The sequence below is a fragment of the Balaenoptera musculus genome, chromosome 5 (genome assembly GCF_009873245.2).
Source record: "Balaenoptera musculus isolate JJ_BM4_2016_0621 chromosome 5, mBalMus1.pri.v3, whole genome shotgun sequence".
Classification (NCBI taxonomy): Eukaryota; Metazoa; Chordata; class Mammalia; order Artiodactyla; family Balaenopteridae; genus Balaenoptera; species Balaenoptera musculus.
Window position 1 is genome coordinate 42,126,954 of NC_045789.1, and position 26,164 is coordinate 42,153,117.

Genomic DNA, 26,164 nt, shown 5'->3' on the forward strand with positions numbered 1-26,164 from the left:
GTGTGTGTGTACTGTAAAGTTGTTGTTTGTTGCCTCAGTGGCTTCCAAAGTGCTTGTTTTGAACTTTTACCAAGTTATTGCCCACTTCTAAGTACCCATCCCCAATACATGTGTTCATAAGCCTTATAATGACTTCCCCATCTTACCCTTTTCCTACTTTCCATGTTGACCCAGTTACATTTAAATTACCCAATGAGAATGCTTCCTGCATGCCACAAGCTACCCCACTCATGACCCTCAATAAAGGCATTTGCCCATGTGTCCTGGCTCTGCTGTCTCGATGCCTGCTGTTACCAAACTTCAGGCTTTTAAGGGACTTTGCACGGCCCTCTGGGCATGTCATGCCTCCCCCTTTAGGACCTGTGAGTAGAATAAATTCTTTAATTTCATATGCTTGTCTGAATGGGATTTCTGTAGCTGTGTCGGAGTGACCCTTAAAGACCCCACAAAGGAGTCTTACTCCCTCATTTACAACTGTGTGTGTGTGTGTGTGTGTGTGTGTGTGTGTGTAAATAACCATGAGTTCATACCACTGATTCCAATCCAACAGGACTCATACTAGCTGTCCTCCTTTCCTTATTTGTAATTTCTTTCTCTGACAGGGAAAAATCTCAATCTCATTATCCACAGTATATTGTTCAAGCCATATATATAGATAGATAGATAGATTTCAGAATTGCTAATTCATACCCATGTGAAAAACAAGTTTACTAACTAGAGTATAATATTTATGTCAGTTATTTTTTTATAGCTTTATGTTATATAGTCAAAATACTTTCCAAGGTTATTTAGGTTACTTTTTTCTTCCTCAGTGTGGTTATAATATTAATTGTAATACAGTCAGGTCTATTTGTTACTGTTTATATTGCATTTTGGGATCCTGCCACATTCTGGTTGATTTTGACTGTCCATTTATGCATTGACTTGATATGTGAAATATTAGCATGGTTGGAAGAGTCAGAGCCATATGAAAAGGTACACTTAGAGAAGTGTTGCCCCCAGCCCTGCTACTCCATTTCCATTCTCTCATTCTTTCCACCTCATTTACCCTGAACATAACAAGTTTCATTTGTGTCTGGTTTATTCTTCCTGTATTTCTTATTGCACAGTTGAACAGATACATGTGTGTTTTCTTATTTCCCTTTATTTCTTACATGAAGGATATCATACCAAAAACATTCTTTTGTACATTTTTTTTCCCACTTATATATATCTTGGAAGTTACTTCATGTCAGTTTATAGAGCTCATCCTCATTCTTTTTTTGATAGCTGCATAACACTCCGCTGTGTGGGTGTACCATAGTTTATTCAACCTGTCTCCCATATAGTGCTTACAATTATTTTGCAAAAACAAACAATGCTGCTAGGAATAACCTCATGCATATGTGTTTTTGCATTTTTGGAGGTATATCTTCAGGATGAATTTCTAGATATGGGATTGCTTGGGCAAATGGTAAGCGTAAGTGTAGTTTTGTTAAGTATTGCCAAAGTTCCTTCCAGAAAGGTTGCACCAGTTTGCATTCTCACTGGAAATATATGAGTACCTGTTCCTCCACAGCCTTGCCAAAAGAATGTGTTGCATACTCTTTAATTTTTGCCACCTGACAAGTGTTTAATTTGCATTTCTTTAATATTGAGTGAGTTTGAACATCTTTTTTAATATACTTAAGGTCATTTTCATGTCTTCTTTTGTGAATTATCTGTTCCTGCCTTGTCATTTTGTCAACCTTGGGGCTTTTAAATTTCTCTCATTTTAAAGATTTTTTTTTTTAATACTTAATGTCAGATTTTGTCCTCTCTTTGTGTACCTATAATCATTTTATTAAAACTTAGAAAAATATATGTTTGCAGACCACACTCACTAATGGGAAGGGAAATACCTAGAGCTATTTTCTGATGGTGATAAAGTTCAACAGACAGAAACCTTTAAAAAAAACGTTTTAAAGCTTCTTCCTTCTTTCTAAAAAAAATAAAAATAAACTCGTTTAATACTCATCCAGAAACACTGTGTCCTTCACATGAGGCTGTTTGCTAGGACTCAGGGGACCATTTATAATGATAGACCTGGTTAATTTACAATTAGCTATGATGAAGCCTGGGCAGATTTAGACATGTTTGAACCATTGTTGATACGCTTTCAATTGTGTGGAAAAACATCCAGGATGTTGCCTTGTTTCATATACTGCTCTCTCTTTTTGTCCATGGGAACTACCAGACTAGCCAGGCATTACTGAGCAATGCAATCTATAAAGAAACCCAGTTAATTCAAGAAATAGAAAAAGTGTAAAGTAATATGGAACAATGGAGGTAATTTGCTTGTTTTTGACACTGCCCTATGAGGGAAATAATACAAGAAAGCATTAGTATAATCACATTGCCTGAGTATCTCGAAGCACCGTATTTTCAATTTTAGTGTTTTTCTTTTGTCCTGAATTCTGAAGTGGAAATGTATTACATCTCAAGTGTCTAGCACACTGTGAGTGAGTCAAACATATAATAAGTACTTAATTCAAGAAGACAAGGAAAAGTACCTTCTATTAGACTAACATTGAAGTTGGTGCTAAAGGAATAAATATGAAAAGAGAGTTCCAGTTCTCAAGGAGATCACAACAAACCAATGAAAATGCCACCCTGTAATAAGTGCTGTGATGGAGCAGGGCTCTAAAGCTAAGGGGCAAAGGGAGGGACAGGGACTGTGGAGTGAGCCAGAGAAGGATTTGAATTTCATAATTTACTTAAACTCTCTGAGCCTCCATTTCCTCATCAACTCAATAAAGATAATAATTCCTACTTAGCAGGGCTGTTGTAACATTAAGTGGACAGTGTGAGTCTAGCACAGTGCCTGATATAAGGTAGACTCTCAATGAATATTAGCTGATATTATTGCCAATAGGTATTTGTGGAAATCATCAAAAGACATTTCCTTGCTGCATTTTTGTACATTTTAGCCACTCTCCCTGATACTAATCTGATTTTTTTCATTGTTCATTAAATTCATCCCTAGACTTTATCTCATAGAAGGTACTCATAGAAGATACTTTTCATTGTCTTCTTGAATTAAGTACTTATTATATGCTTGACTCACTCACAGTGTGCTAGACACTGAGATGTAATAATACATTTCCACTTCAGAATACAGGGCAAAAGAAAATGCTCTCAATAAGCACAGAAGGTGGATAGGTCAGAAACCATTTCCATTTTTGCAGATTAGTAGGGGGAAATTTAAATGACTAGTTAAATAACTAGGCTGATCAATGACTAGTCCAAGATCACACGGTTTAAGAAACCAGAATTTGAGCAAAGATATTCTCACTTCAAATCAAATCAATGTTGCATGACCCCACACTGCCTCTCATGATGGAGAGAAATTAGGACTAACCTAACAAAGTGTACTTCCTAATAAACTTTGCTGGGGCACACCATCAGGGCTTGTCCCTAACACGTACCAAGGGTCTGTCAGCACTGACAGTCGGCACTGTCAGAGGGGTACAGGCTCCAGGTAAATTTGAAGTGAAGGACCAACTTGGATGCAGGAAGATTGGAGAGGACTACTGTGATATTGTGGTTTTTAATAAGAAATACATATTTGGTCTTCATTCCTGTTCTTGGCACAGAGCTCCTAAAATCTTTGGAATTTCTTACATGGTAAGAGCGATAAAGGTGTCTTGTTATTCATAACAAGCCCCTCTCAACTACAGAGGAGTGTATGCTAATGAAGTGACTTTTTGGAAAGCCCTTGAGGGTGCCGGTTGCCAGGGGAACCAATCTTTGATTAGAGGGTTGGAACTTTTAGCCCCAGCTCTCAGACTTCCAGGGGAGGGGAGAGGGGTTTGGAGACTGAGTTCAATCACCAATGGCCAATGATTTAATCAATCATGCCTATGTAATCAAGGCTCCATAAGAACCCAAAAGGACAGGGTCCAGAGAGCTTTTGGGTTGGTGTGCTGGGAGGGTGGCCCACCCCAAACTCCACAGGTTCTGAACCTCACCCTATGTACCTTTTCATCTGGTTGTTCATTCGTATCCTTTAATAGCCTTTGTAATATATCAATAATCTAGTAAGTAATCTATTTTCCTGAGTTCTGTGAGCCACTCCAGCAAATTAATCAAACCTAAGGAAGGGGTCATGGGAACCTCTGATCTAGTTGGTCAGAAGCACAGGTGACAACCTGGTCTTACAACTGGCATCTGAAGTAGGGGAGGGAGGGCAGTCTTGTGGGACTGAGCCCTTAACACGTGGAATCTGACACCGTCTCCTGTAGACAGTGTCAGAATTGAGCTAAATTGTAGGACACTGTATGGGCAGGCTCCCCAAGATGTCTGTTCTCTTGTTCTCTGTACATTCTCTGCTCGACCAGTCCCTGCTTCACCTACATTCTGTTCAGATGACTGACCTTCCCTAATCAGTAAATGCCTACGTACTTGCCCTCGCCCCAGCTAGTGATTGTTCTAAGCTTTAGATCAGAATATCTCCCCTGTGATAGCTTATCAAAGGGGTGGTGGGAGGCTGTGCTCCTCTGCTGGTTTCCCTGGTAACCAGTGAGCCAACCTGATGTCAATCCCCCCTATAACTGGTAACCTCCCCCTCCCCCCATCCCCTGCCCTGGGAGCGAAGACTGGTGGGCTGTCACTCCAGGACCTTGCTTCAGACATGTAAGATCCCCCTATCCATTAAACCATTGATGTTTCTGTCACTGACTCTGGGCTCCTTCTTCGGTCTCTGGACAAGCACAGGGCTTGCAGGCCTGCAGCGTGCAACCCAATGGACCCCCAGCTGGTGTTGCAGAATTGCTTGGTGTGGAAAAAAGCTACCACACATTTGGTGATCACAAGTGACAGACAGTGTTCTGTGAGTAGACAGAAAACAGGGGAGTTTTTCCTTTACAACTGCTCATGAGAAACAAGTCCACAACAAAAGGGAACATAAAAGAGGGGCAAGAGGAGAAAGTGTGCGAGTGCACGAAAGCTTAGGATGGTGCAATTTTACAGAAGTCTGTTCCCGTAATTCGCTACTCCTTTTGTCAACTGAAAAAAAATGCACAACGTGAGCGTTGTGAGTTAAGTTTTATTTGGAGCCAAATGAGGACTATAGCCTGGGAGACAGCGTCTCAGATAGCTCGGAGGGACTGCTGCGAAGAGGTCGGAGGGGAGGTCAGTAATACATGGTTTTAGTGAAGGGGGCACGTGCCACCAAGCACACATTTTGGCAGAAGGTTGCTGCTGGTCACGAGGACCAGATGCCTCCGTTAATGATTTCAGTGCTTTTCTAGGTATAAGAAGATGTAAGAAATGGGGCTCATAAAATCATCTTCCAAAAATATCTAACTCTCTGAAGGCCTGTTCTGCCAGTTTTTTCCCAGAGCACACAGTGCCGCATTCCTGATCTCCGGCCTGAACTCCTCTCAGGGTGTGTTGGAGGTCAGCGACTGCAGTGGCCGGTGACTTCGTTCTTGTAGAACCAAACAGCGTGCAACAATTTTTAGTTGGCGTGGTCATTATCACGGGTTCCCTCATTTGTTTCCCTGTCTTGTGTGGAGACCAGGCACCTGTTTAAAACAGTTCTTACAACCATGTTACGTTCCCTAACGCCAAGAGAAGAATCTGTACGTTTTACCGGTTCAGTGAATCCCTTCCCCCAGGGGCCTCTGCAGAAATTCTGTTCTTCAAAGATCAACAAGTCACTTGGTCTAAATTGCCTCACTTGCCCGTGAAGCAGAGTGCCTCAAAACAGCCTTCCAAGAGCAACCTCCAGGCTACTTACACCACGTTTTTCCTTTCAGACCACAGCCACGTAAGACCCTGCATCGAAAATGCAAGCTCCACCTCCGGTGGTCATTGTAACTCAGCCTGGAAGTGGTCCGGTTCCTCAAACCTCTAACTGGCAGACGGGCATGTGTGACTGCTTCAGCGATTGTGGCGTCTGTAAGTGCTGGGGAAAGTGCCCCCGTAACTGATGCGGAGGTGAATTACCAGAGACCAAATCCTTCCCTCATTCCTCCCTTATTGTGTAGTAAACGTTCCCCACTGATGCCAAAGTACCCTGTGTGTCAGGCAATGCTTTGTTAACAGAAAAAGCCTGTACGGGATTGTAAATTAATTCTTCTCCACCCTTCGAAGAATAGTTTTACTCCTAAAATAAGTTCTGGAGTTAAGATAACAGGAAAAAAGCTGATGACTCTTAACAATGAACAGACTTGGCCTAATGACTATAAATAGACCATACATCATATTAAAAGACACATTTCAAGTTTTACTTGATTAAAAAAAAAAAGACTGCTCTTGTTACACATAAATTAAACTCATTATTTTATAGATACACTGTGCCCAGTAAACAAGGGATAATTTTCATCCATGGTTTCAGCATGAGCTCAGAGAAGAATTATTTTATTTGTACATTTAACTTTGTTATACACCTAAGAATAAAGAATTCTACAGGCAATTAACTTCTCATTGGGTAAAATATCTCTGACTCTCCTTGTTTTTTGTTTTGTTCCTTTTATGAGAGCTCTCTAAGTAAACTTGGGAGAGAGAAAGTTTGTGAGAAGATGGGGGTGTCAGAGAGATCAAATGCTTAGTTCTCAACACCAAGCAGGAAACGAACAAACCTGCCTATATAACAAATTTTGCTCTGAGGTTTTGGGTTTCCCCCCCCCCCCCCCCCCGGCCTCTTTGAAGTCTACACAGTGTTCTGAGACAGGAAAGGAAAACTTGTTAACCTTTAACTTATCAGTGGAATTGAAATTTGAAATCGAGTTAATAATTACATTGAAAAGCATAAAGGGGGGCTTCCCTGGTGATGCAGTGGTTAGGGACCTGCCTGCCAATGCAAGGGACACGGGTTCAAACCCTGGTCCGGGAAGATCCCACATGCTGCAGAGCAACTAAGCTCGTCACCACAACTACTGAGGCTGTACTCTAGAGCCCGCAAGCCACAACTGCTGAAGCCTGTGTGCCTAGAGCCTGTGCTCCGCAACAAAAGAAGCCACCGCAATGAGAAGCCCACGCACCGCAACGAAGAGTAGCCCCCGCCTTCTACAAGTAGAGAAAGCCCAAGCGCAGCAACAAAGACCAAACGCAACCAAAAATAAAGATAAATAAATTAAAAAATTTTTAAAGTAGATTGTAAAATAATATTTAAAGTAATATTAAATATTAAAAATAATATATTTTTTAAAAAGCACAGAGGGAAAGAATTACCTAGGAAATGGAATAGTTGGGTTTATTGATTTGCTCTCATTGTTCTACTGGATGACCTGGGGTGATGACTTACACTTCTCAGGACATTAGTTCAACATCTGCATATCATAGTGATAATGAAACCACAATAATAAAACCTTCTAAAGATGAACATTCTAATCCCCTAACCCCTAGTATTGTTACTCGAATAAGTGAATTACAAGTCCTAATATGAGCTTAATATCTTCATATAGAATTTCTTAATTGTAGATCTGACCAAATCATTCTCCCTTCTTAAAATATTTCAGAGCTTCCTCATGACTTCCATGACCCATTCTGAGCACTCGTACTTCCTCGTTATCCAGTCTCCAACCCACCTTGGGTCCAGCTTCATCCCCATCCCATCCCTGCCTCCAGCCATGTTGAATGAAAACCAACCATTGTCGAGACATACCATGTTATCTAAAGAGGCTCTTTTCCCTTTCCTCTACCTATAAAATTCCTAATCATCCTTCAATATTCAGATCAAGCGACATTTCCTTCCCAGAGCACTGGAGGCCCCATTTGTGTGAGTGACTCCTTGGCATCTTGAGTAGGTTTCTGTTGGAGAACTTTTCATATTATCTAACTTCCCTTCTAAACTTCAGACAGAGGCATTGTCAGTACTGAGGATAATCTCTGGAACATGGCTAGGTTTCAGTGAATCATTCAATACATGGATGAAGGCAGTACTACAAAAAGAATACAGACTTTCCAAGGTGTGGTTATTCCGGAAATGATTGGGTGGGGAGAAGGGAGAAGCTGATGCGATGCTGAGCAAAAGCAGTGAAGATGGACTTGGCAGCAGGATGTGTGACAAAGGCCCCAGGATTTGGACCGCCATTCATGAAAGCACACTAACTTTCAACTGTGGTGGCGGCAGAGTGGAGTAATTTGTACCTCTGATTTCATGTGTCCAGGTCTCTGTGGCATATTTTGCTTCACGTGTCTTGCATGTCAAGTTGCATCTGATATGAATGAATGCTGTCTGTGTGGAACAAGTGTTGCAATGAGGACCCTCTACAGGACTCGATACGGCATCCCGGTGAGTCTCTTACAATACTGTATCATTCAAGCATGCGCCCACGTTCAAAATAATTGTTATAAACATGGAGACAATTTGATGGTACCCATCATCTGAATTTGATTGGTAGGAGTTTCCTAGCATCTGCAACCTTGTATTCCATTACTGTAGCAATAGATCCTCTGGTTATGGGACCTCCTTCTACGTTTCTGTGAAAACCTTAGAAAATAAACAACTCTCATATTTGCAATGTATGTCATACAGTGGAAGAGGATTGTTCAGAGCCTACTATGCCCCAGGTACATTACGTATGTTACATCATTTAATCCTTACACCATCCCCGTAAAGTAAGTAGGCCCACCAGGCAGAATTCCTTCTTACTCAGGGGAAGTCGTTCTTTCTCTATTAAGGCCTTCAACTAATTAGATGAGGCCCACCCACATTATGGAGGGTTACTCTAAGTCTACTGATTTAAATGTTAATCTCATCTGAAATATTATCTTCACAGAAACATCTAGAATAGTGTTTGATCCGATATCTGGGTACTGTGACCTGGCCAAGTTGACACATAAAATTAACCATCACAGGGAGTATCAATAAATAGGCAGAATATTTTAGGAACTTATTTTATTCCATTGAAATTATTTTATTTTTTCATTTGAAAATATTTCTTACTTTTTAAATTATACAAAATAATACATATATAGGTAATTTTATGACAAATTCAAACACAGAGGTATATAAAATAAAAGGTGAAAATCTCCACTCAGTGATAAATTCTATTAGTGATTTGGTGGTCTCCTTCCTCAGGTTTTTTTTTTCCTATGCCTATAATGCATATACATATAGATTAGATGTACCTATAGCTATAGATCTAGACATATGGGGTCTGGGATTTGCAGGGCTCTTTTATCACTTTTTTTTTTTTTAATGAGTTCATACTATATTGTAACCTGTTTTTTCCACTTAATATATGGTAGACCCCTTTATGTCTGTAATACAGATTCTTTTTAATGTCTGCATAGTATGCCATCATAGAGATAATATACTTAATCACTTCCTTATTGATGAAAGGTTAAGTGATATTGCAGTTTAAATAGTTGTACGTATATGATCTTGTACATGCACTGGTATTTTTGTAGGATGGTGTACTAGATTAGATTGACAGATCACAGGATATGCACATTTAAAATTTGAAAAATACTGTCAAGTATCCCTTCAAAAAGATTATATCAATTTATAATTTATTAATATTATAAGTGAGCCAATATAATATTTTTTTCATGTTGCCTGTCAGAGAGGCAAAAATGATATTTCCTTGTTTTAGTTAAATTTTTATTAGATAGATCAAGCAACTTTTTGAAAATTTATTGTCCTTTTGCATTTCTTCTATAAATTATCTGTACATATACTTTGTTCATTGTTTTATTGAGTTGTTTGTCTTTTCTAATTGATTTGTAGGAGCTCTTTATTTATTATGCTATGACTATTTAACATGAAAGTTATCAACTTTTTTAAAGGCTTAGTACATAATCAATTTTTTTAAATGCTCATTAGGAGTTTGAAAAATTAATAACAGTCTGAAACTAAAACTTTAGTTGGTTTTGACAAAATTTGGAAGATTGGAAGGAAGAGGAAGAAACAAAGATATTCTAAAGGCTTTGTCTGGCATTGATAGATAAATACACATTTTTTTATAAAAAGAACATTACAGAGGTATAACTGACTTACAATAAACTGCATATATTTAAAATGTACAATTTGATAAGTTTAGACATATGTATATACCTGTGAAACCTCACAGTCAAAATAGTGAACATATTCATCACCCCCCAAATTTACTCGCATCCCTTTGTAATCTTTCCTTCTTTCCCCTCCCCTCTTCCCCAAGTAACCACCAATATGCCTTCTGTCACTATAGATTAGTTTTCATTTTCTACCATTTTATATAATAGAACTGTACCGTGTGTAGCTTCTTTCATTCAGTTTAATTATTTTGGGATTCTTCAAATTGTTGTGTTGTGTAAACTTACAATGTGTTAAGAGGGTAGATCTCATGTTAAGTATATATTTTTAACCCAAACAATAAAATTAGAAAAAAAAGAAAATATTTAAATGGCAAATAAGCACATAAGAAGATGTTCAACATCATCAGTCATTAGAGAAATGCAAAGTAAAACTACAATGAGATACCACTACACACCTATTGGGTTAGCTAAAATTAATCAGCCTAAACCACACCAAGTGTGAGTGGATATGGAGGAACTGAAACTCTCATGCACTGCTGATTGGAATGTAAAATACAGTTTCTTAAAAAGTTAAATATACACCTACTTTTTGGCCCAGCCATTCTGCTCCTAGATATTTACCCTGCAAAAATATATATCCATACCAAGACTTGTACACAAATGTTCAGAGCAGTTTTGCTTGTAATAGCCAAAAACTAAAAACCACCCAAATGTCCCCCAGCAGGTGAATGGATAAACAAATTGTGACCTATCCATATAATAGAATACTACTCAGCAATAAAAAGGAATGAACTATTGATACCCACAACAACGTAGATGAATCTCAAGATAAATATAATGTTAATAGCCAGGACATGGAAGCAACCTAAGTGTCCATCAACTGATGAATGGATAAAGAAGATGTGGCACATATATACAATAGAATATTACTCAGCCATAAAAGGAAGCAAAATTGAGTTATTTGTAGTGAGATGGATGGACCTAGAGTCTGTCATACAGAGTGAAGTAAGTCAGAAAGAGAAAAACAAATACCGTATGCTAACATATATATATGGAATCTTAAAAAAAAGAAAAGAAATGGTTCTGAAGAACCTAGGGGTAGGACAGGAATAAAGACACAGATGTAGAGAATGGACTTGACACAGGAAGGAGGAAGGGTAAGCTGGGACAAAGTGAGAGAGTGGCATGGACATATATACACTACCAAACGTAAAACAGATAGCTAGTGGGAAGCAGCCACAGAGCACAGGGAGATCAGCTCGGTGCTTTGTGACCACCTAGAGGGGTGGGATAGGGAGGGTGGGAGGGAGACGGAGGGAGGAGATATGGGGATATATGTATATGTATAGCTGATTCACTTTGTTATAAAGCAGAAACTAACACAACTTTGTAAAGCAATTATACTCCAATAAAGATGTTTAAAAAAATTTTTTTTAATATATAATGTTAAGTTGTGGGTAAAAATTTAAGGGTCATTGCTAATAGAAATTAGTTGTGGAATATCTAAAACTACTAAAGGGAACAAAAGGAACCAGGAAAGGTCTATTCAGCCAAAAAAAGAAAAGAAGGAAAAAATACCATTCGATGAATACCAAAAGTAAAATAATTTGGCTATCTCATGGGTGGGAGTGATTTAGATTTCTCAGCTGTGCTAAAATGTCTTTACCTTTTATTATTTCTTTTAGTGTGTTTATGGTGAGTCTTTGAGAGTCTGACCTCTTACGCAATAGGTGAATAGCTGTCCCACTTATCTCACCCCTCTTCTCTTCTGGGGCCCCAAAGCCCACATTAGGGTCATCTGTTAAACTGCTCTGCAGGCAGTGTTCCAGGCAAGGCCACAGCTGGCAGCTCTGGGCTGGCCCAGCTGCTCAAGCTGGCATCAGTTAACCACTCATCTTTCATTCCCCAGCCGGTTCTTCCTCCTTTCTGAACTGAGGGGTTTTGGTTTGGGGTTTATCTAATACCGTGCCTATGACTATGTTAGGTTTCATGTTCCTTAGCTCTGTTTTACTTTCTCCATCAATGTAATCCCATCTGCTTCATTTTTTTTTCCAAAAATTGCTCATGATTTCTGGCTCACTAAATCCCCCCAGCCCTGTTTTCTAGTACAGCTTTCATTTTAGTTAACAAAGCTCTGCAAGCACATAGTTTTTAAAATTAATTTATAAGGTTTGTTAAGGAAAATAGTAATCCCCAAACTTCTCTCCCCTACCTCCTCTTTCCCAAGGCTGATCTTTGGGTGTTTACCTCCGTATCTCCAAATGGTAGACTTGTATTGCTACTTTTTGACTTTTCAGTTTGGGGCATTTCTCTGGACTTCCTACTGTGGAAGATGAGAATTTAGTTCTGTTTTCTCCCCCTTCCCCACCATGGACATGCACCCTACGCCTACCCCACTCCTTCCAGTATAGTTATATATAAATTTGGTTAAATCCATATTTAGTATGTATATTATGATAGCTCTGCTTGCTCTTCAGAGCTGAGTTGAATCGTGTAGTGAACTATAATTGCCTTTTCCACTAAACTTTGTTTTTCCTACTATTAATAATGCTTGGTGGGGCTTTCCTGGTGGCGCAGTGGTTGAGAATCTGCCTGCCAATGCAGGGGACACGGGTTCGAGCCCTGGTCTGGGAAGATCCCACATGCCACGGAGCAACTGGACCCGTGAGCCACAATTACTGAGCCTGCGCGTCTGGAGCCTGTGCTCCACAACAAGAAAGGCCGTGATGGTGAGAGGCCCGCGCACCGCGATGAAGAGTGGTCCCCACTTGCCACAACTAGAGAAAGCCCTCGCACAGAAACGAAGACCCAATACAGTCATAAATAAATAAATAAATAAAAAGAACGTGAATTTCTTTAAAAAAAAAAAAATAATAATAATGCTTGGCTTTTTCCTTAGGAGTTTTTCATTTACTTAAGAGTAGTGCAGTCCCAAACTCTTTCCCAGTTTTCTAAATCTCTTCCCCAAACATTCAATACATCAGACATTCTATCATTTTCATCTCCTTGATGAAATCACTCCCTGACCCGCTACCCTTTGAACTAGATTCTTTTCACTCCTGGTGCTCTGCTTTTGCCCTGAGATCTCCTTGCCATGACTGGAGATTCCATTAACCGCTCCCCCATGTTAGTCTCTGGTTTCTTATACCTTTCTTGGTTTGCTCCTTCATTTTGGTGGCGGCATCCTCTAGTAGCTTCCTGAGAAAGGGAGCGGGTAGAGGAGAAAAGAGATTTTACTTCCTGAAACTCCTTATTTTACCCTCATATTGATAGTTTGGTTAGATGTCTTCTATTTTCAATATCACAATGTATACGAAAACATTTGATGTCATAAAAAGAGACAGGAGCTATATAGAGAAATCAACTAACATTTTCGTGAATGTATCCATCCAAACTCCGAATTCAAAGGATCAATGCCGGGCTTCCCTGGTGGCGCAGTGGTTGAGAATCTGCCTGCCAGTGCAGGGGACACGGGTTCAAGCCCCGGTCTGGGAAGATCCCACATGCTGCGGAGCAACTAGGCCCGTGAGCCACAACTACTGAGCCTGCGCGTCTGGAGCCTGTGCTCCGCAACGGGAGAGGCCGCGATAGTGAGAGGCCCGCGCACTGCGATGAAGAGTGGCCCCCACTTGCCGCAACTGGAGAAAGCCCTCGCACAGAAGCGAGGACCCAACACAGCCATAAATAAATAAATAAATAAATTTAAAAAAAAAAAAAAAAAAAAGGATCAATGCCTTCTGCTTCTCTTCAAAATGTCTTGAAAATTCGCAAGTCTTAATTCCCAAATAGGTGGATTTTACACTTCTGTTTCTTTTATATTTTCAAACAGGGATCCATTTGTGATGACTATATGGTGACACTTTGCTGTCCTCTGTGTTCTCTTTGCCAAATCAAGAGAGACATCAACAGAAGGAGAGCCATGCGTACTTTCTAAAAAAACAATGGTAAGTCTTAAAATCTATGAATGTTGAGAAATATAATCAAGGGCTTTGTAAACTAAGCATTATTTTGAATAATAATTCAATAATAACAATTATTTAAGTCTCTCAAATGTTATCTTAATATAAAGATTGTCTTTGATATCTTCAAATGAAGAAAGCTTGTTTGGGCTGCCGTAACAAAATAACATAGCTTAAACAGGTTAAACAACAGGAATTTATTCTCATAGTTCTGAATGCTGGGAAGTCCAAGATCAGGTATGAGCCAGTTCAGTTCCTTGGTGAGGATGCACTTCCTAGCTTGCAGTTGGCCACCTTTTTGCTGTGTCCTCAAATATTGGAGAGAAACAGAGAGTTTTGGCCTTTCTTCTTATGAGGGCAGTATTCCCATCATGGGGCCCTCACCTTCATGATCTCATCTAAACCTAATTACTTCCCAAAGGCTTCACCTCCTAATACCATCACACTGGGGGTTAGGGTTTCAACATATGAGTTTTGTGGCCGGGGGGACACAAACATTCAGTTCACAAAAATAACTCTATATTTTGAAACTATATTTTAGCAAATAAAGGGATGGTGACTTCTCTAGACTTCTCAGAATTCTGATGGTCTATTAATGAAGCACCACTTGCAAAATACAAGAGTGTGGTGAGATACAAAAGAAGTGGAAAGCACTTTCCCTGCTAATATAAACAAATTGATGAAAGAAACTGGTAAATAATTATAAAGTAGTAGAGCAAATGAAAATTACGCTATGTAATATTTGGATTAATTGTGGCATAATGCATCTATCAATAATGAGGTGAGGTTAAACAGGAAAGAGAAGGTGAACTTTGAAAGAGGTGGAATGGAATACAGAATATTTGGAAATGTTCTGTAGAATGTCATCATCTGAAATTCGATCAAGTCATTTCCAACTCATTTTTCCAAGATTCTCAGAATTAGCTATTGAGGATATAGTAAAGTAGAAATCAACATGATTTTGTCAGTCTTCTATAGAATGTGTCTTGAGTATGGGAAGAAAACATTAATTTTCCCATTCTTTGCAAAAATCCCACTTCCTTTCTCAAGTGAATGAGAACTCTGTATAAGTTAACAAACAACTCTTGGAAGATATGTTTTCAAATATTCATGCATTTAGCAAATAATGTCTCAAGTACCTAGTACCATGCAGGACACTGTTAGGGACTATGGTGAATGAAGGGAAATAAGCTGGTCCTCTTCCCCTTAGAGACTTTATACTCAAAAAGAAGGCATTAGAAAAACCCTCAAATAAAATGCAAACTTTGACTAATGCCTTTAGATGAAGTGCTATGTTATTCTCAGAGGAAAGAAAGATGATATCCTGTGAGAAGTGTAAATGAAAGTTTCTTGAAAGAAGTGGTTTTAATTCTAAAGAGGAAGTGAGCATCAGGGTCACAAGAGGAAATAGCTGGCACTCAAACTGTGATAATACAAGGATTTAATGAAGACCACTTACACAGGTGTGGGTGGGAGGTACAGGGAAATGACAGGGGATTGTGCAACAACAGCTGAACCGTTACCATCCCTAGGCCTCGGGAGGAGGGGAGGGAGCAGTTACCTGCATCCCAAAGGAGAAAGCTGTGTGACGGCTGCCCTGAGAGGACCTGAGCAGCCTGGGGCAACCCCTCAGGAAGGAAACAAGGGAAGAACTACCCTGACCTCATTTTCTGATGTCCTTCTGGGCTTCCCATTGGTTGAACCCACCAGGAAGACAGAGAGAAGGACAGTATTGCTGGGGTCCACAGGTCAGCCTCCCAGAACACAGGGCACGGCAGACAATGGTAGAAATGGATTGGATGGGGCAAACGGAAGATTTCTGACGCAAGATGAATAGAAATGGGTGTTTCTTCTCATCAGCAACATTAGTGAAACTATAGAGGCAAAAAAAGGAAAAAACATCTTTATGAGCTTAGGTTCAACTTGGCAGGAACATATGGTATAAGTAAGAAAATAATGAGAAATGAAAGATTTTAAAAACTGATTTGGGGCCTTGGCATGCAATGTAGTGAATACTGGGCTAATGATTTGGCCTTTTATTTGGTAAGCACTAGGGAGTTATTGCAGGCTATAAAGGAGTAACATATGTAGACTTATACTTTAGAAAAATTAACCTGGTAATGGCATGTGGCACAGACTGGAGAGGATGAGGTCAGAAGCAAAGATTTGGCCTTACACTATTTCAGCACTGTTTATCTAAATAAATGCATGAGACAGTTTGGATAAAATATCTACCCACACATATATAATAATAAATCCTGGCATTTGAGCTTTTTTTTAACCTCAAGGAAATTATCTCACGATATTTTGAGCTGGTTTGACATAAAATATCCTGGTGGTCCCGACTCCTGCTCATCAACTTGGACCCTACATTATTCATTGACAATAAAACTTTAGATATACAAATATCTGAAATGGGAGAATAAAGAGATAAAGATAAAAGAATAATGTGATTTACGTTAAAAACAGATTGAGACAAAGGGATAAAGAACAAACTGAAAAAGTTCCCAGTAGCCAAAACTGGAACAATTTGAGCAACAAAATAAGGTAGTATTGGATTATAACCCAAAGCATAAAATAAATATCTGAGTATCAGTCCATACTGATATGTATGTAATGGCAATATTATTCATTACTGTGACCAACCTATATGTAAGAATAAGTTTTCTTCAAAAATACACTAATGCAGGGACTTCCCTGGTGGTTCAGTGATTAGGACTCTGCGCTTCCAATGCAGGGGGCGCAGGTTCGATCACTGGTTGGGGAACTAAGATCCCACACGCCGTGCAGTGCTAAACAAACAAACAGATCAGTGCGGGAGACCTTCAAGATGGAGGGGGTGTAAGATGTGGAGATCACCTTTCTCCCCACAAATACATCAAAAATACATCTACATGTGGAACAACTCCTGCAGAACACCTACTGAACAGTGGCAGAAGACCTCAGACTCCCCAAAAGGCAAGAAACTCCCCACGTACCTGGGTAGGGCAAAAGAAAAAAGAAAAAACAGAGACAAAAGAATAGGGACGGGACCTGCACTTCTGGGAGGGAGCTGTGAAGGAGGAAAAGTTTCCACACACTAGGAAGCCCCTTCACTGGTGGAGACGGGGTGGGAGCAGTAGTTGGGGGGAAGCTTCAGAGCCACGGAGGAGAGCGCAGCAGCAGGGGTGCAGAGGGCAAAGCGGAGAGATTCCCGCACAGAGGATCAGTGCCGACCAGCACTCATCAGCCCGAGAGGCTTGTCTGCTCACCCGCCGGGGCAGGCGGGGGCTGGGAGCTGAGGCTCAGGCTTCAGTCGGATCGCAGGGAGAGGACTGGGGTTGGCGGCGTGAACACAGCCTGAAGGGGGCTAGTGCGCCACAGCTAGCCGGGAGGGAGTCCGGGAAAATGTCTGGACCTGCCAGAGAGGCAAGAGACCTTTGTTTTGGGGGTGTGCGAGGAGTGGGGATTCCTTCCCAGTGTGCCCACAGAAGGCAGAGCACTGCCTAAGCAAGCTCCAGAGATGGGCATGAGCCACGGCTATCAGCTCGGACCACAGAACGGGCCTGAACTGCTAACACTGCTGCTGCTGCCACCAGGAATCCTGTGTGCCAGTACAGGTCACTATCCACACCCTCCCCGGGAGCTTGTGCAGCCCGCCACTGCCAGGGTCCTGTGATCCAGGGACAACTTCCCCGGGAGAATACACAGCATGCCTCAGGCTGTTGCAGCATCACGCTGGCCTCTGCCGCCTCAGGCTCACCCCACATCCCAATTATGACTACAGTACCCCTCCCTCCCCCTGGCCTTAGAGAGCAAGAGAGCCCTAATCAGCCGCTGCTTTAACCCCCAGCTCTCTGGGCAGGGAACAGACTCCTGAGGGTGGCCTACTCACAGAGTCGGGGCCAAAACCAAAGCTGAACCCCAGAAGCTGTATGAAAGAATAAGAGAAAGGGAAATTTCTCTGTGCAGCCTCAGGAGAAGCAGATTAAATCCCCACAATCAACCTGATAAACGCTGCATCTGAAGAATACCTAAATGGACAACGAATGTTCCCAAATTTGAGGCGGTGGACTTTGGGAACAACTGTACACTTGGGGTTTGCTTTCTGCATCTAATTTTTTTCTGGTTTTATGTTTATCTTAGTTTAGTATTTAGTGCTTATTATCATTGGTGGATTTGTTTGTTGGGGTTTGGTTGCTCTCTTCCTTTTTTTTTTAAATATATATATATATTTTTTACCCTTTTCTCTTTTTTGTGAGTGTGTATGTGTATGCCTCTTTGTGTGATTTTGTCTGTATAGGTTTACTTTTACCATTTGTCCTAGGGCTCTGTCTGTTCGTTTTTTATTTTTGTTTTTTTCTCTCTTCCTTTTCTTCTAAGCTGTATGGCTGTCAGGATCTTGGTGCTCCGGCCGGTCTCAGGCCTGAGCCTCCAAGGTGGGAGGGCCAAGTCCAGGACATTGGACCACCAGAAACCTCCCAGCCCCACATAATATCAATTGGTGAGAGCTCTCCCAGAGATCTTCATCTCAACACTAAGACACAGCTCCACCCAATGGCCAGCAAGCTCAGTGCTGAACACACCATGCCAAACAACTAGCAAGATGGGAACACAACCCTACCCATCAACAGAGAGGCTGGCTAAAGTCATACTAATTTCACAGACACTCCAAAACACACCACCAGACGTGGCCCTGCCTGCCAAAAGGACAAGATACAGCCCCACCTTATTTTTGATAAAGGAGGCAAGAATATACAATGGAGAAAAGACAGCCTCTTCAATAAGTGGTTCTGGGAAAACTGGATAGCTACATGTAAAAGAATGAAATTAGAACACTCCCTAACACCGTATACAAAAATAAATTCAAAATGGATTAAAGACCTAAATGTAAGGCCAGACACTATTAAAATCTTACAGAAAAACATAGGCAGAACACTCTATGACATAAATCACAGCAAGATCCTTTTTGACCCACCTCCTAGAGAAATGGAAATAAAAACAAAAATAAACAAATGGGACCTAATGAAACTTAAAAGCTTTTGCACAGCAAAGGAAACCATAAACAAGACGAAAAGACAGCACTCAGAATGGGAGAAAATATTTGCAAACGAAGCAACTGACAAAGGATTAACCTCCAAAATATACAAGCCGCTCATGCAGCTCAATATCAACAAAACAAATAACCCAATCCAAAAATGGGCAGAAGACTTAAATAGACATTTCTCCAAAGAAGATATACAGATTGCCAACAAACACATGAAAGGATGCTCAATATCACTAATCATTAGAGAAATGCAAATCAAAACCACAGTGAGGTATCACCTTACACTGGTCAGAATGGCCATCATCAAAAAATCTACAAACAATAAATGCAGGAGAGGGTGTGGAGAAATGGAAACCCTCTTGTACTGCTGGTGGGAATGTAAATTGATACAGCCAATATGGAGAACAGTATGGAGGTTCCTCAGAAAATTAAAATAGAACTACCATAAGACCCAGCAATCCCACTACTGGACATATACCCTGAGAAAACCATAATTCAAAAAGAGGCACGGGGCTTCCCTGGTGGCGCAGTGGTTAAGAATCTGCCTGCCAAAGCAGGAGACAGAGGTTTGAGCCTTGGTCCAGGAAGATCCCACATGCCTCAGAACAACAAAGCCCATGCGCCACAACTACTGAGCCTGCGCTCTAGAGCCCGTGAGCCACAACTACTGAAGCCTGTGCGCCTAGAGCCCATGCTCCACAACAAGAGGAGCCACCACAGTGAGAAGCCTGTGCACCGCAATGAAGAGTAGCCCCCGCTCGCCGCACCTAGTGAGAGCCCACGCACAGCAGCGAAGACCCAACACGGCCTATTAATTAATTAATTAATTAATTAATTAATTAATTAATTAAAAAAAAAGAGTCATGTACCACAGTGTTCACTGCAGCACTATTTATAATAGCCAGGACACGAAAGCAACCTAAACGTCCATCAACAGACGAATGGATAAAGAAGATGTGGCACAAGTATACAATGGAATATTACTTGGCCATAAAAAGAAACGAACTTGAGTTATTTGTAGTGAGGTGGATGGACCTCGAGTCTGTCATACAGAGTGAAGTAAGTAAGAAAGAGAAAAACAAATACAATATGCTAACACATATATATGGAATCTAAAAAATAAAAAGGTTCTGATGAATCTAGGTACAGGACAGGAATAAAGATGCAGAGGTAGAGAATGGACTTGAGGACACGGGGAGGGGGAAGGGTAAGCTGGGACGAAATGAGAGAGTAGCACTGACATATATACACTACCAAATGTAAAATAGATAGCTAGTGGGAAGCAGCTGCATAGCACAGGGAGATCAGCTCGGTAATTTGTGACCACCTAGAGGGGTGGGGTAGGGAGGGTGGGAGGGAGATGCAAGAGGGAGGGGAGGAGGAGGAACCAAGATGGCAGAGTAGAAGGACATGCTCTCACTCTCTCTTGTGAGAACACCAGAATCACAACTAGCTGCTGGACAATCATCAACAAGAAGACACTGGAACTCACCAAAAAAGATACCCCACATCCAAAGACAAAGGAGAAGCCAAAATGAGACAGTAGGAGGGGCGCAATCAGAGTACAATCAAATCCCATAACTGCTGGGTGGGTGACTCACAGACTGGCGAACACTCATACCACAGAAGTCCACTCACTGGAGTGAAGGTTCTGAGCCCCACATCAGGCTTCCCAACCTGTGGGTCCGGCAACAGGAGGAGGAATTCATAGAGAATCAGACTTTGAAGCCTAGTGGGAATTGATTGCAGGATTTCGACAGGACTGGGGGAAACAGAAACCCCACTCTTGGAGGGCGCACACAAAATAGTGTGTGCACTGGGACCCAGGGGAAGGAGCAGTGACACCGGGGGAGACTGAACCAGACCTACCTGCTAGTGTTGGAAGGTCTCCTGCGGGGGTGGGGGGGGTGACTCTGTTTCACTGTGGGGACAAGGACACTGGCAGCAGAAGTTCTGGGAAGTACTCCTTGGCGTGAGCCCTCCCAGAGTCTGTTATTAGCCCCACCAAAGAGCCCAGGTAGCCTCCAGTGTTGGGTTGCCTCAGGCAAAAAAACCAACAGGGAGGGAACCCAGCCCCACCCATCAACTGTCAAGTGGATTACAGTTTTACTGAGCTCTGACCACCACAGCAACAGTCAGCTCTACCCACCACCAGAGCCTCCCATCAAGCCTCTTAGATAGCCTCAACCACCAGAGGGCAGACAGCAGAAGCAAGAAAATCTATAATCCTGCAGCTTGTGGAACAAAAACCATGTTCACAGAAAGATAGACAAGATGAAAAGGCATAGGGTTATATACCAGATGAAGGAACAAGATAAAACCCCAGAAAAACAACTAAATGAAGTGGAGATAGGCAACCTTCCAGAAAAAGAATTCAGAATAATGATAGTGAAGATGATCCAGGACCTCGGAATAAGAATGGAGGCAAAGATCGAGAAGATGCAAGAAATGATTAACAAAGACCTGGAAGAATTAAAGAACAAACAAACAGAGATGACCAATACAATAACTGAAATGAAAACTACACTAGAAGGAATCAAGAGCAGAATAACTGAGGCAGAAGAATGGATAAGTGACCTGGAAGACAGAATGGTGGAATTCACTGCTGCAGAACAGACTAAAGAAAAGAGAATGAAAAGAAATGAAGACAGCCTAAGAGACCTCTAGGACAACATTAAATGCAACAACATTCGCATTATAGGGATCCCAGAAGGAGAAGAGAGAGAGGAAGGACCAGAGAAAATATTTGAAGAGATTATAGTCGAAAATTTCCGTAACATGGGAAAGGAAATAGCCACCCAAGCCCAGGAAGCACAGCGAGTCCCATACAGGATAAACCCAAGGAGAAACACACCAAGACACATAGTAATCAAATTGGCAAAAATTAAAGACAAAGAAAAATTATTGAAAGCAGCAAGGGAAAAACGATAAATAACATACAAGGGAACTCCCATAAGGTTAACAGCTGATTTCTCAGCAGAAACTCTACAAGCCAGAAGGGAGTGGCATGATATACTTAAAGTGATGAAAGGGAAGAACCTACAACCAAGATCACTCTACCCGGCAAGGATCTCATTTAGATTTGATGGAGAAATCAAAAGCTTTACAGACAAGCAAAAGCTAAGAGAATTCAGCACCACCAAACCAGCTCTACAACAAATGCTAAAGGAACTTCTCTAAGTGGGAAACACAAGAGAAGAAAACGACCTACAAAAACAAACCCAAAACAATTAAGAAAATGGTCATAGGAACATACATATCGATAATTACCTTAAACGTGAACGGATTAAATGCTCCAACCAAAAGACACAGGCTTGCTGAATGGATACAAAAACAAGACCCATATATATACTGTCTACAAGAGACCCACTTTAGACCTAGGGACACATACAGACTGAAAGTGAGGGGATGGAAAAAGATATTCCATGCAAATGGAAATCAAAAGAAAGCTGGAGTAGCTATACTCATATCACATAAAATAGGCTTTAAAATAAAGAATGTTACAAGAGACAAGGAAGGACCCTACATAATGATCAAGGGATCAATCCAAGAAGAAGATATAACAATTATAAATCTATATGCACCCAACACAGGAGCACCTCAATACATAAGGCAACTGCTAACAGCTGTAAAGAGGAAATCGACAGTAACACAATAATAGTGGGGGACTTTAACACCTCACTTACACCAATGGACAGATCATCCAAAATGAAAATAAATAAGGAAACAGAAGCTTTAAATGACACAATAGACCAGATAGATTTAATTGATATTTATAGGACATTCCATCCAGAAACAGCAGATTACACTTTTTTCTCAAGTGCGCACAGAACATTCTCCAGGATAGATCACATCTTGGGTCACAAATCAAGCCTCAGTAAATTTAAGAAAATTGAAATCATATCAAGCATCTTTTCTGACCACAACGCTATGAGATTAGAAATCAATTACAGGGGGAAAAACACAAACACATGGAGGCTAAACAATACATTACTAAATAACCAAGAGATCACTGAAGAAATCAAAGAGGAAATCAAAAAAAACCTAGAGACAAATGACAATGAAAACACGACGATCCAAACCTATGGGATGCAGCAAAAGCAGTTCTAAAAGGGAAGTTTATAGCTATACAAGCCTACCTCAAGAAACAAGAAAAATCTCAAGTAAACAATCTAACCTTACACCTAAAGGAACTAGAGAAAGAAGAACAAACAAAACCCAAAGTTAGCAGAAGGAAAGAAATCATAAAGATCAGAGCGGAAATAAATGAAATAGAAACAAGGAAAACAATAGCAAAGATCAATAAAACTAAAAGCTGGTTCTTTGAGAAGATAAACAAAATTGATAAACCATTAGCCAGACTCATCAAGAAAAAGAGGGAGAGGACTCAAATCAATAAAATTAGAAATGAAAAAGGAGAAGTTACAACAGACACCGCAGAAATACAAAGCATCCTAAGAGACTACTACAAGCAACTCTATGCCAATAAAATGGACAACCTGGAAGAAATGGACAAATTCTTAGAAAGGTATAACCTTCCAAGACTGAACCAGGAAGAAACAGAAAATATGAACAGACCAATCACAAGTAATGAAATTGAAACTGTGATTAAAAATCTTCCAACAAACAAAAATCCAGGACCAGATGGCTTCACAGGTGAATTCTATCAAACATTTAGAGAAGAGCTGACGCCCATCCTTCTCAAACTCTTCCAAAAAATTGCAGAGGAAGGAACACTCCCAAACTCATTCTATGAGGCCACCATCACCCTGATACCAAAACCAGACAAAGATACTACAAAAAAAGAAAATTACAGACCAATATCACTGATGAATATAGATGCAAAAATCCTCAACAAAATACTAGCAAACAGAATCCAACAACACATTAAAAGGATCATACACCACTATCAAGTGGGATTTATCCCAGGGATGCAAGGATTCTTCAATATACGCAAATCAATCAATGTGATACACCATATTAACAAATTGAAGAATAAAAACCATATGATCATCTCAATAGATGTAGAAAAAGCTTTTGACAAAATTCAACACCCATTTATGATAAAAGCTCCCCAGAAAGTGGGCATAGAGGGAACCTACCTCAACATAATAAAGGCCATATACGACAAACCCACAGCAAACATCATTCTCAATGGTGAAAAACTGGAAACATTTCCTCTAAGATCAGGAATGAGACAAGGATGTCCACTCTCACCATGATTATTCAACATAGTTTTGGAAGTCCTAGCCACGGCAATCAGAGAAGAAAAAGAAATAAAAGGAATACAAATTAGAAAAGAAGAAGTAAAACTGTCACTGTTTGCAGATGACATGATATTATACATAGAGAATCCTAAAGATGCCACCAGAAAACTACTAGAGCTAATCAATGAATTTGGTAAAGTTGCAGTATGCAAAATTAATGTAGAAAAATCTCTTGCATTCCTATACACTAATGATGAAAAATCTGAAAGAGAAATTATGGAAACACTCCCATTTACCATTGCAACAAAAAGAATAAAATACCTAGGAATAAACCTACCTAGGGAGACAAAAGATCTGTATGCAGAAAACTATAAGACACTGATGAAAGAAATTAAAGATGATACCAACAGATGGAGAGATATACCATGTTCTTGGATTGGAAGAATCAACATTGTGAAAATGACTCTACTACCCAAAGCAATCTACAGATTCAATGCAATCCCTATCAAATTACCAATGGCATTTTTTTACGGAACTAGAACAAATCATCTTAAAATTTGTATGGAGACACAAAAGACCCCAAATAGCCAAAGCAGTCTTGAGGGAAAAAAACGGAGCTGGAGGAATCAGACTCCCTGACTTCAGACTATACTACAAAGCTACAGTAATCAAGACAATATGGTACTGGCACAAAAACAGAAACATAGATCAATGGAACAAGATAGAAAGCCCAGAGATAAACCCACGCACCTATGGTCAACTAATCTATGACAAAGGAGGCAAAGATATACAATGGAGAAAAGACAGTCTCTTCAATAAGTGGTGCTGGGAAAACTGGGCAGCTACATGTAAAAGAATGAAATTAGAACACTCCCTAACACCATACACAAAAATAAACTCAAAATGGATTAGAGACCTAAATGTAAGACCGGACACTATAAAACTCTTAGAGGAAAACATAGGAAGAACACTCTTTGACATAAATCACAGCAAGATCTTTTTTGATCCACCTCCTAGAGTAATGGAAATAAAAACAAAAATAAACAAATGGGACCTAATGAAACTTCAAAGCTTTTGCACAGCAAAGGAAACCATAAACAAGACGAAAAGACAACCCTCAGAATGGGAGAAAATATTTGCAAACGAATCAACGGACAAAGGATTAATCTCCAAAATATATAAACAGCTCATTCAGCTCAATATTAAAGAAACAAACAACCCAATCCAAAACTGGGCAGAAAACCTAAACAGACATTTCTCCAAAGAAGACATACAGATGGCCAAGAAGCACATGAAAAGCTGCTCAACATCACTAATTATTAGAGAAATGCAAATCAAAACTACAATGAGGTATCACCTCACTCCTGTTAGAATGGGCATCATCAGAAAATCTACAAACAACAAATGCTGGAGAGGGTGTGGAGAAAAGGGAACCCTCTTGCACTGTTGGTGGGAATGTAAATTGATACAGCCACTATGGAGAACAATATGGAGGTTCCTTAAAAAACTAAAAATAGATTTACCATATGATCCAGCAATCCCACTACTGGGCCTATGCCCAGAGAAAACCATAATTCAGAAAGACACATGCACCCCAATGTTCATTGCAGCAATCTTTACAATAGCCGGGTCATGAAAGCAACCTAAATGCCCATGGACAGACGAATGGATAAAGAAGTTGTGGTACATATATACAATGGAATATTACTCAGCCATAAAAAGGAACGAAATTGAGTCATTTGTTGAGACGTGGATGGATCTAGAGACTGTCATACAGAGTGAAGTAAGTCAGAAAGAGAAAAACAAATATCGTGTATTAACGCATGTATGTGGAACCTAGAAAAATGGTACAGATGAGCCGGTTTGCAGGGCAGAAGTTGAGACACAGATGTAGAGAACAGACATATGGACACCAAGGGGGGAAAACTGCGGTGGGGTGGCGATGGTGGTGTGCTGAATTGGGCGATTGGGATTGACATGTATAC

The 26,164-nt window shown here is 40.4% G+C and overlaps 1 protein-coding gene across 1 annotated transcript in view; it reads left to right on the forward strand.

Annotated features, from left to right (window-relative positions):
• LOC118896152 (placenta-specific gene 8 protein) overlaps positions 1-26,164 on the forward strand; it is a 35,731-nt gene that overhangs the window by 8,204 nt on the left and 1,363 nt on the right. The window contains exons 2-4 of the mRNA XM_036853989.1: positions 5,781-5,922; positions 8,136-8,260; positions 13,817-13,931. Coding sequence (XP_036709884.1) covers positions 5,811-5,922; positions 8,136-8,260; positions 13,817-13,921 — 342 coding nt within the window. The 5' untranslated portion in view covers positions 5,781-5,810 and the 3' untranslated portion in view covers positions 13,922-13,931. The remainder of the gene's footprint in view (positions 1-5,780; positions 5,923-8,135; positions 8,261-13,816; positions 13,932-26,164) is intronic.